Source organism: Chroicocephalus ridibundus, chromosome 3 (genome assembly GCF_963924245.1).
Source record: "Chroicocephalus ridibundus chromosome 3, bChrRid1.1, whole genome shotgun sequence".
Classification (NCBI taxonomy): domain Eukaryota; kingdom Metazoa; phylum Chordata; class Aves; order Charadriiformes; family Laridae; genus Chroicocephalus; species Chroicocephalus ridibundus.
In genome coordinates, this window is record NC_086286.1 from 89,627,178 (window position 1) to 89,638,071 (window position 10,894).

Sequence of the window (10,894 nt, forward strand, 5' to 3'; positions counted from 1 at the left end):
ATTGATTACACAAAATGTCTTAAACATGAGTATCTAATAGTTTCTTTTCTTTGTTGTTGTTTCATTGCTAAAAAATCTGTTCCTTTGTAGAATAAATTTATTTCAAACTCTTTACCATGAATAACACCAGAGGTAAAAAATGTCAGAACCAATTACAGGCTAAAGATAAGTCAAGCAAATAGGCAAACACAAAAATCCCCTTTATCAAGGGAAACGGTGACAGAGTCAAATTATTTCGCTCGTTCTTAAGGCCAGAAGTCATGTCGTCATCATCATCATCTCCCAGTACTTTTAAGTGTGTTCTCGACACCTGATGAGCTTTCTAAAGGCCAGCTTGAAATCTTCATTAAAACTAGTGTACAGCAAAGGGTTGACAAGGGAGTTGACATATCCCAGCCAGGTCAAGAAGTCCGCTACTTCTGGAGAGACAGTGCAAACATGGAGGCCCACAAGCAGTTCCTTGATGAAAAAGGGCAACCAGGACAAAATGAAAGCACCTAAAATCAGGCCCAGAATGCGAGCAGCCTTTCGTTCCCGTGTCGTGGAGATCTGCTGCCGGTCACCAGCCAGGTCCAGGTCATTCTCGAAAGGAGGGATCCTCACAGACGCGTTGATTTTATCGAACTCCGTGGTTGGGTCGGATGTGGAGAAGTCCGAGACGCAGAACGTCTGTGTGAGCTTGCAGCTGGCAAAGGAATTTTGGCTGTCGGTGCTCCTGTTGCTGAGGTGGCGGCTCGAACCCCGCTTTTGGTAAAGGCTCTTTGCAGCATGGTAAATTCTGTAGTACAGGATCAGGATCAAAGTCAAGGGGATGTAAAACGCCCCAAATGTGGAATAAATAGTGTAGATGACATGATCGTGCTGAATGCGACACTCACTGGGAATATTGACACTGTGGTGATTTCTCCAAAACAAAGGGGGCATTGATATGAAAATGGAGATGGTCCACACGGTGACTATCATCAGCCCAGCCCTTTTAGCCGTTCTTTTCCGGGCGTATTCAATAGCGTCTGTGATTGCCCAGTACCTGTCCAGAGCAATGACACACAGATGAAGGATTGAACACGTGCAACAGGTCATGTCAACGCTAAGCCAGATCTCGCAGATGAAGTATCCCAAAGTCCATTTACCTATCATTATGTAAGTGATGCTCAAGGGCATGACAAGAACAGCAACAAGGAGATCTGTCACAGCGAGTGAACATATTAAATAATTTGCCGGCTGGTGGAGCTTCTTGGTTGTGGAGATTGCCGCAATTACAGCAGAATTCAGCAGCATAGTCAAGGTGGTGATTGTGGCCAAGGTCAGGGTAATGAGCATCTTTTCAGTTACTGTTTTTGGCTTCGCAGCCGCGTTGGCTTCAGTGGTGCAATTTGTGAAATTCATTTTCCCCTCCAGGATGCACAGTGAAAGAAGAAGTTGCTGCTTCAGGTAGTGAATAGGTCCAGGTTCAGAAGTCACCCATTTGAAAGAGGGACAGAGATGCTCCAGGTGCAATTTTTTTTTTATAATCCCATATTCAATAGAGCAGCAAAAAGCTTCCAGGTTTCCTCCTGTTCATTATTTTCCTAGAAGATAAAACCACATCTGTTAGTGAACATAGAAAAATCCAACCTTTTGGCAAAAAGTGCTACGCTTCTAATATTAACAACTCAAATAAAAATGTTGGTGTTTTTCCTTCTCCTCTTCTTCCTTTCCTTCCCTTCCCCTTTTTCTCTGCATTCATAGTTCATTTCTTTTTCTTCTCTAAGGGGCTCTTTGGGTCAGATTTCCTGCTGATGTGAACTGGTTGTTTCTCCTTTGGTTTTAGAGATCTCACTTAAAGTGGGAGGTTGGGCTAAGGGACCTCTGGAGGTCACTTCCAACAAACGATCTCTGTGAATTATCGGGAGCTAGTCCTTTTCCTACTTGTTAAATAGGCCACAGCAGATGAAGAGCTGAGGAAATCTGCCTTTTCATTTTAATTGCTATATGAGAGGGATCAATTACCTCTATATATCACCTTTGGAAAAAAGAAACAGAGCAGCCTATCTCAGCGATGGCATGCCACCATTTCACAGTTTCCTATTCTGCTTTTTCATATCCATGTCTGTATTAATATCTTGGAAATGTGACTTTAAAATTACTCAGGTTACCTTTCACATGCGTCTTTCAAACAATGTTTAAAGCTTTGTGGCAAATGCTTAGTTTTACACAGCACATTAGTGCTTCTAGGAGCTCATATAGTTTTGTCTAATTATTCCTGGCATTTCACGTATCCCACTGTGTGTGTGTCTTTAGAGGAGACAGACAAAAGCTTTTGCCTTTGCTTTGAGATTTCTATCAAATTGTGCTTCCTGTCAGGCAGTCCAGTATGATGCAATGTGCAAACAATAATTTAAAAAAAAAAAAAAGGTTTAATTTTGTTTCAGGAGTTCTTATGTCTTTTCCATACGTCCCAAATGCTGACTGAAGCCAGAGTTAGCAGTCTGTGGGATGCAACTTGGGATACCCTCTGGGGCCTTGCTTTCTCGTTTGCAATTTAGCTTGGCATACAGGATGTAGAAGACTGAAAGTCTGAATCCTTTTCCATTAAAATAAACAGAAAGATTCCTTCCCCGGGCTTCACTTATCAAAGAGTAAGGAGTCCTCTAGGCTAGTTGCACAGCCTCCCTTGACAGGCAGGGGAATGAGACAGCGGCTGCCAGAAATACACTTGTCCCCTCTCAAGACAAGTCTTTAAGGCAGATGGTGTGAATCACATCCTGGAAATGCTGATCTTTCTCTCTTCTGGCTACAAGTGGCTCCTCCATAATCGCGTCTAGAATACACGCCTGATTTTTAGATGGCTAAATTTGAGAGGTAAAACCCATTCTCACTGACACCAGTGGGACTTGGATTAGGCTCTGAGATAGAGTTTTCACATGCAAGCTAATGAGGAATTAAGAATTTGAATGAGGAATTATGAATTTAAAGCTAGTCAGCTGCTTAGTTCAGTGTACATATGCTCTTATTCAGAAATTGGAGTGCTGTCTTCTGAATGAGCTGAATGAGGAACAATCAAAAATAGAAACTTCAGAAAAAAAACCTGTTCTTTGCAGACAGGCCCCAGGAAAGCAGATCTGTATTGTTGTAGACTCTGGGTTAGCAAAATGTGAGTTTTAAATTCTAACCAAGGGACAGCAGAAGCCGCCCTTCCCCAACTACACTCTGCTCTTCAGAAACTGCTTTAGAGCATCAATAGCCTTGGAGAAAATATCAGGCTTGCTTATAAAGAATAGACTGGACAAGCCAGATGGAAATTCATCCATCAGTCTTCAGGTTGTTACTGCATTGGAAATGCCGATTTGGTCATTTAGGCCTAAAGCAAAAACTTCAGATCCAAAGTTCTTCACTTTGGGTGATGGGATGGAAAACTGTCGATGGGAGTCTTCTCTGTCAAGCCAGATCTTGATTTCAGTGGTTTGCACCCCAATTATGTCTGACACTTTGACCAGAGGATAAAGCAAAAAGGCTTTCTCTACCTCTCTGCACTTCTGGAGCACGGACCATAAGCAATTGCAATCCATATGCTTTCCTCAGCGTCATCACTTAGCAAGTACTCCCTGGTCCACAAGCACGCTCAGAGGTACAGGAAAATACCATGGGATTCACACGTCCTCCACAACCGCCTGTTGATGTGGTTCACGCACAAGAAAGCTCCTGCTGCTTCTTGATGCAAGGAGCACTTTTTTCTGCTTGTCCTTCACTTCTCTGGGAGCCCTGAAGTTTTATGGCCTCGGCACTTCTCCCCATCCTGTGTGGTCCCCACCTTATTCGCTGCTGAGCACCGCCTATATGCATCTTTAATCCAGTAGAAACTGAATTGCTGTGATTCTCTCCCCAAATGGCCCTGCACACCGACATAGCCCCAGGGAGATCCCTTCCAAGCTCTACCCACTCTCTGCAGTGCAAGGATACTCTGAAAATTAAATTCTTCATTTCCTTAATGAACTTGTTTTTAAACAAACTCCATCACACTTTATCAGACCCAAGCACCAGGTTTCCATTAAGGGGTATGCCTACAAAGGATACGCTGATCACACAGGGGAGTTTGGTTGTTTAAATCTGCTCACTGCTCAGCAGGGCCAACATTTTTTTTCCTTGGAAAACCACTGCAATAATTGAAGATGGGGAAAAACATAAACAAAGCGTCTCACCTGCAGAACATGAGCCTGCAGGTACCTCAGATGAGGCAGACCCATCGCTTCATGTCAAAACCCATCACTGGGGAGTTTGGTTTTAATTTGGTTTTAATTTTTAATTTAATTTTTAATTTTGGTTTTAATTTCTGTGCTCTGTATGAACCCTTAGCAATTCAGAAAATATAAATATCACATACACAAGCTGTTTAAACCAACGTTATTAAGGAAGTATATTTACATGCTGGAAAGTCTAGAAAAGTTGGGCTGAAGGTTTCCTCTGTGGGTTAAGTCTGCGCCTCTTCTCCTCCCTTACCCACGCTATGAGGATACACACTGGCATTATAACATTAATTAGTAACATTGACTGTAGGCATTGCGTTTGCTTTCTCCTGCTGTTCCCCTTGCTCTGCCCCTTTCTGAGCCATCCTTGTTTCTATGCACTCTAATCCTGACTCCTGCCTCCCAGAGCACACACGGTCCTTTAGCCCTCGCTGTTCTCCTCCCAGCTCATCTCCTGTGCTGGGGCATCCTGAGGCTCCCCTCACCTCCTGCTGCCACCTCAGCTGCTACCTCCGGCAGCTCGGCCAGGGCTCATGTCCAGCCTCCCGCAGTGCCTGTGCCCCTGCCTGTCCCTCAGTGTCCTTGTTTGTCCAGCTTTCATCTCTCTCCTTTTGAATTAGAAGGCATCTGTATGGAATATTTTGGCCCAGAGGTGGGGTTTTCAAATGTGAAGTGATTTACTAGAAGATGCCAGTAATTGACCCTGATTATTAATATAGGGCAAGATGTAAATGCTCCTTATCATTAATCTTTAAAAATGGAGGTGTGGTCGTGGTCACATATTTTGTGGTTCTTGTATTTTAATTCTTTGTTTACTGCCTGTCTTTGGTGGTACCTGGAAGCCCCTGAGCAGAATCAGGGACCATCTCGTCCAAAATGTAACAAAAGGCTGTGATTCAAGAAGGCTAAACTTACTGGGGCAATCCCAGTGTAAGGGGTTCCCGTCGCTTAGTTTAGGTTTAGTTTGGGGAACTGATGTGGCTTCATATTCTTCGCACTCATTTTCTGGTCTGGCCAGGGCATCTCCATGGTTTGCTTCTCAGCGGAGGCTGCACCAAAGGCAGGGCTGGTGTGACCAGGACACGTCCAGTCCTGGCACACTGGGCAAGGGGCACAGGGACTTTGAGAATTGGTCTTATCACAGAATCACAGAATGATAGGGGTTGGAAGGGACCTCTGGAGATCAGCTAGTCCAACCCCCCTGCCAGAGCAGGGTCACCTAGAGCAGGTCTTATGAAAACACAGTATTGAAAAATTTATAGTCTGAGTGTTAGGTCGTTTATGACAAACACATGTAGAGAGACTAGCTACAAAGGATCCAGTGAAAAAGCCATGTATGTTAACAAGGAGAACTTGACTACCTCTAGTCAATAATAGCTGGTTTCCAGTACCTCTATCACTTGTGTGCTATTGCTGTATATAGCTAGAATATCACTATAGTAATTGATTGTGGTTTTATAAGTGACTTCTTGGAAGGGACATTAATAACATAGTTATCTTACTTAAAGTACTCTCACTAAAAGCACTATCGTGTTTATGTTTTGCAGCTGTATCCCTTTAGGCTGTCAGTCATTTCGTACAGAGTGAATTTTACACAACACGGACTAATTTTACTGATTTGGTGGGAGAAACTCATCTGAGTTCCTCCAAACGGGAATCAATCACATTTCATATTAGCTGATTATTGGTAATGGCATTGAGTGCTGTCTGGGAGGAGGAAAGGGGGAAGAGGATGATTAATTGTTCCTTAAAGGCAACTGGACAGGTTTAGGCTGTGAGATGGCAATGTCTGTGTCTGCTCCTGCCAGAAAATACCTCCACCTTCTCAGCAGAGGACGGCGGCGTAGCAGAATACTCTGTATTTCTGGTGGACAGTCTGAATGCCACTCCTCGGCCACTGAACTTTTCACTGTTTCATAAGAAATGGAATCACATCACTTGGAGAGAACAAGAGGAACTGGCTTTGCATGTGTGTGTTCGTGTGTGTGTGTACGTGCATGTACACGTGTGTGCGCAGGGCAGGTTAGTTCTTTTACATCCACGGTTTTACGTTCCCTCTAAGCCATTACAGCACTGTGCAAGTGATGCATCTTTGTGCCCTTGGCAGCAATAAATCACTTTGACTTGGTTAAATCCTGAATCGGTCTGAGTGCTTTTCACTTTCTATATTTCCATGATCGTAGCCGTGAAGGGCAAGAATCTGTGGCACGCTTTGCAAAACAAGCGATTTTCTTATGCAAAAAGTGACTTAGCACACTTATGATAATGTTAATATTTCAAAATATGGAAAGAGACTAAACTTCCAATACTCTTCCTTGTTACCTCAAAGAGGTTGTCTCTTCCAAGTTCATCTACAAAGCACCGAAATTCAAGCCTTTCACTTCAAATTGTTTTTTGCAAGATCTCGCAACTTTGTAGATCATCTTGCTCTTGGAAAGTGAGCCTATCTTCTTGGACTTCATGGCACCTTGGTAGCCAATTGATAGAGCCGAGTTTAACTGAAGATTGTAGGTTTCCAAATATTTTGTATTGTATTCTGGCATGCTGCTGTTGCTTTGGGCTTCTGAGGATCTCAGCGCTGCAGAGTTCATGTTATGGCAGCAGTCTTAATTGACTGCAATTTATATAGACACCGATGCTGTTTGTAACATGCCATATTGGGAAAAGCGGTACCCAGAAGCTGAGAAAGTGAAGATGGTCAGAATCACACCAATCTCTGGCAGGATTGTCAGCAAAATAAAATCTTGCTGTCACCAGGCAGCTCATATTCACTCTCACAGCATGAGGTTTTGATGCCAGCTGTATGGTAAGCGAAATGAAGGCAAACTATGAGAAGGTAGGTCAAGGTTGCCTTACAACGGTGTAAACTGGGATAGGACAATAAATGAAACAGCTATTCTTGCGTGAGATCTGAAATTTTGTAAGAACCCATCTTTGAAAAATTCCTGGCTGCATTACAGGGCCTCAGATTTAGCGATGCGACCTTTTTCTACACAGAACGAATGAGACCGAGAATAAAGTTACTATGAGGTTTGTATGAAGCGAGCTACGAATTTGACCTTTGCACACTGGTGAAGCGAGCAGCACGATGGAAAGACAGGTCGGAGGAGCTCAGCACTAAGCAAGGTGTGTGGAGGCACAGCTGTTCGTGTGTTTGTATCTGTGGGCATCCGACCACCGCTCGTACATGTGCTCACCCTGACATAAATAACCAGAGCTCAGTACGTTGATATCAAGGATACAATGGCCTGCAGCCTGTTCTCCCGCATGTTTGTGTAATGAAGATTGCTAGGGCTGCAGGGAGTCCCCAGCTCAGTCCTGGCCAGAGGATGGGCTGGGTGAACAGCACAGGGGACACTGCTGGGGACGACATGAGAAATCACTGGACATGACAGACACCAGTGCAGGCACCTGACAAAAGTCACAGATGGTGCCCCAAGGGATGACTGGGTTTTGCAGGTGGTTGAGATGGAGTTACGTGAGAAATGGCTTCACAGGTAAGTGGAAAATGATGTTTGGGACCCTTTTGGGAGCACGACCTTGCAAGACCCACAGCAACTTGGTCACCATATCAGTAATTGCATATAAGGCTGAACTTGCCTATATAACAGAAATAGCAGATTTGGGTATGGATGTTGCAAAACAGATGCTGATGGGGAGGAAGTAATTTGGTCAGGGTTGTCCGTCGGGGAGGAAACTGGGATGGAGAAAGAGAGAGGCAAGGCTGGTGTAAAGGAGGGCTGAAAAGTGGGAGAAGGGAGAACAAGGATAAAAGGAGGTACGCATTGCTCACCCACAGCTGAGATCAGGCCAATAACCCAACCTGTTGTTCAGACCAGAGCATAAGTCAAACCTGCCACCATGGTCAGGAGACCGGGGAAGGTGGGTGCTTTTCCTCATGCTGTCCAACATGGGGACCCAGGAGACGGAGGGATGCAGCATCCTGGCGCCACCATATTGGTGCCTGCACTAGACCTGGTGGTGTTGGTAGCTACCCACCACCTCCTCGGGGCAATGAGGTGGGACCGTGTCCTCTCATCTGTGCAAGAGCAAAACCAAGTGCTCATGCAGGCCAGTTTTGTGCCTGTGCCCTTACAGTAGTGGCTCTGAATAACATCCATTGAAACATAAATGCTGTCTACAGGGTTTACGAAGTGGCAACCTGCAAAGCGGTGCTTTAGCACTGTTTGTTCTGTCCCTGGATCCGCTGTTTTGTTGTTCTCCAGCCCTTTTTCTGAAGAGCTTAGGATGACCACCAGCGTGACCATGATGTTGTAACTCTCTCAGCATTGAAAACTGGATCTTCCCGCAGCTTGTCAGGGTGGCTTAACCTCCCTTCCTAGTGGACACTGCCAGCCTGGAGGATTTCCTTCCCACTTAGGAGCATGGGAGAAAACCAATGTGAGAGGGGAGGTGGGGCCTCCCCAAAAGCCATGGTGCTGTCAGCAGCCCACCAATATCTTCTCTCTGGAGGGACAAGAGAGGCTCTGGCTCAGGGTGAGGTGGAGACTAAGACTCGTCTCCCTCAGTACGACCTAACTCCCAGCCTTTATGCCCTCAAAATGGGAGAAATTTGGTTTTTACATTACTGAAATTCTTGGCTACATTCTTCTCTAACAAAAATTATACAGTGATGCACTTTGCTGTGGGTATGCAGCTTCCTACAGACTCTTCCCATCCACTTCATAAATGCTTCTGGCATGCTGGCAATGCTCAAGATCATTATATTTGAAAACAATTATACTCTAACCTGAAATTCCAGCTATAAGAAACTGCGTACTGTTTGTCGAATACTTTAGGCTGGGCTTATTGATATATTTTCAATTGGTAAGGCACCCTCTTAAGTCAAATTGATGTACACCCTTTTTATACGCATTTAAGGATCTCCAGGATGACTTTTGCCGTGGTGTAACTAGCTCACTTGAAGAGGCACCCTTTAACCTAACCACTGCAAACCCGGGCCTGGACCAATCTGACCTGCAACCAATGAAAGACCGCGAGCCGGTGGTTTTGCAAAGCTATTTTTACAGAAATCCTTCCAGGATCACACTTCACAGGTAAGCTTTTCTGGTGTAGATCTTGGCACATGCAAATGAGAAACAATAATTAGCGACAATCTTCAAACCATGCTTCCTCCCACAAGCAGTGGTATAATTATCATTCACAGATGATTACTCATTTTTATCTACTTTCAATAAAAAAAATTAGTGAATCTTAGGCAGTGAAAGCTCATAAGATGCTGCTGACCTGCAACCTGATACAAAATAGGATTCAGTGCAGATTTCATCCTGTCTTTAGCCAGACGTACATAAAATTCTCTATGATCGTAAAATACACAGATTTCTTGTAAACAACCAGAGTAGATACCTACTCTGGTTGTAATAATTTGTGATAAATAATAGTCTAAATTCATCATAATTTGCTTTAAAGAGACTATTGAATTAAAAAAGAATTTCATCACTTCTCATAACACTTTAAACTCTTAGCACTGTACATTTAAGAAGTCCCTTTTGTTGAAGGGTTTGTTAAGAAGTCCCGTGATGAACGGGTTAATTCACCCAGCCAAGAAACAGGGTAAATTCTCTGCCACAGGGTTCCCGGTCCCTGCAGCTGGACAACCCTGTTATGTGAGTTAACCTGCTTCAAGCTAGCTGACACGCTCTTCCCTGCTACGCAGGACATCTACGGTAACAGAGGCACACAAGCCTGTTTGATTGCCCCACAGCAGCATTTGGCTGCTCCAGAGCTGTGCTTGTCAGCAGATCTTGCGTCTCAGTGCAAAGAAGGGGGGCTTGATCCCCAGTGATTTCCTAATTTAGTAGATAGCCGGAGCCAGGAGACAGGTAACCTACACACTTAACCTCTCATCTGGGAAAGAAAAATACGATCTGCGCAAGTTGCTGACCCTTGCAACTTTCACGCTTAGCAGTTACTCTCACATAGAGAGGTTTTTCTCAGATTTTTTTTTTTAATTTTATAAAACTTAGACTGTCTTACTTGAACTTCATATTTCTAAATGTTTTTCATGAATAAAGAAGACCTTTTCTCTACACTTTCTGTTTTACCTGTCTTTGCACATCCATCTTTACAAGATTCCGTGTTACTAACATTCCCTCTCCTGTGTTTTAACTAAATTTTTAAAGCTTTGACTTTTTTTAACCTATGTAGTTTTATAAGGTCAACCATGGCACTGACCCCTGCTATGGATTTTCAAAGATGACAAACACAAAACCTGCTTCAGGAATACGGATAAACTTCAAAGATCTGGTGAGGGACCCAAATCTCTTGTTGTGGAGGCCGTCCCAAGGGAAGATGTTTGCCCCAGCTTTTGTGCTGCTACTGTACCCACTGCTGGTTTTGGCCCAGCTGTTTCGCTCTGCGTTTCCCTTTTGTTTGACTGAATGGTTCAGCACGACGCAGGCACTGGCACAAAACAAAGGAGCGCAGATGCTGAGTATCGGCGGATCCGTGGGGCCCTCCATAATCCTTCCTCCTACTGCTCCAGCTTCCATTCAGACTATTTATTCATTGACGGTATGACTAAGACCTGCAATCAGATAAAATACAGGTGGGAGGACAGGTTGGATAATGAGATACTGTATCAGACATCGGCAGCTAAGCTCTGCCATCGCTACGTGTAATTCGTAAGGGGGAAGGGCAGAGGAGTGTGC

The 10,894-nt window shown here is 44.2% G+C and overlaps 1 protein-coding gene across 1 annotated transcript; it reads right to left on the reverse strand.

Annotated features, from left to right (window-relative positions):
* Positions 1–244: 244 nt before the first annotated feature.
* Positions 245–1,491, reverse strand: HTR1E (5-hydroxytryptamine receptor 1E). Its single transcript, XM_063331117.1, has one exon. The coding sequence runs from the start codon at positions 1,384–1,386 to the stop codon at positions 292–294; it is 1,095 nt and encodes a 364-aa protein (XP_063187187.1). The 5' UTR covers positions 1,387–1,491; the 3' UTR covers positions 245–291.
* Between the last annotated feature and the right edge of the window lie 9,403 nt (positions 1,492–10,894).

Bases quoted from the DNA above. Each gene is read 5' to 3' on its own strand.
- HTR1E (XM_063331117.1), bottom strand. From the start codon at position 1,386: ATGAATTTCACAAATTGCACCACTGAAGCCAACGCGGCTGCGAAGCCA.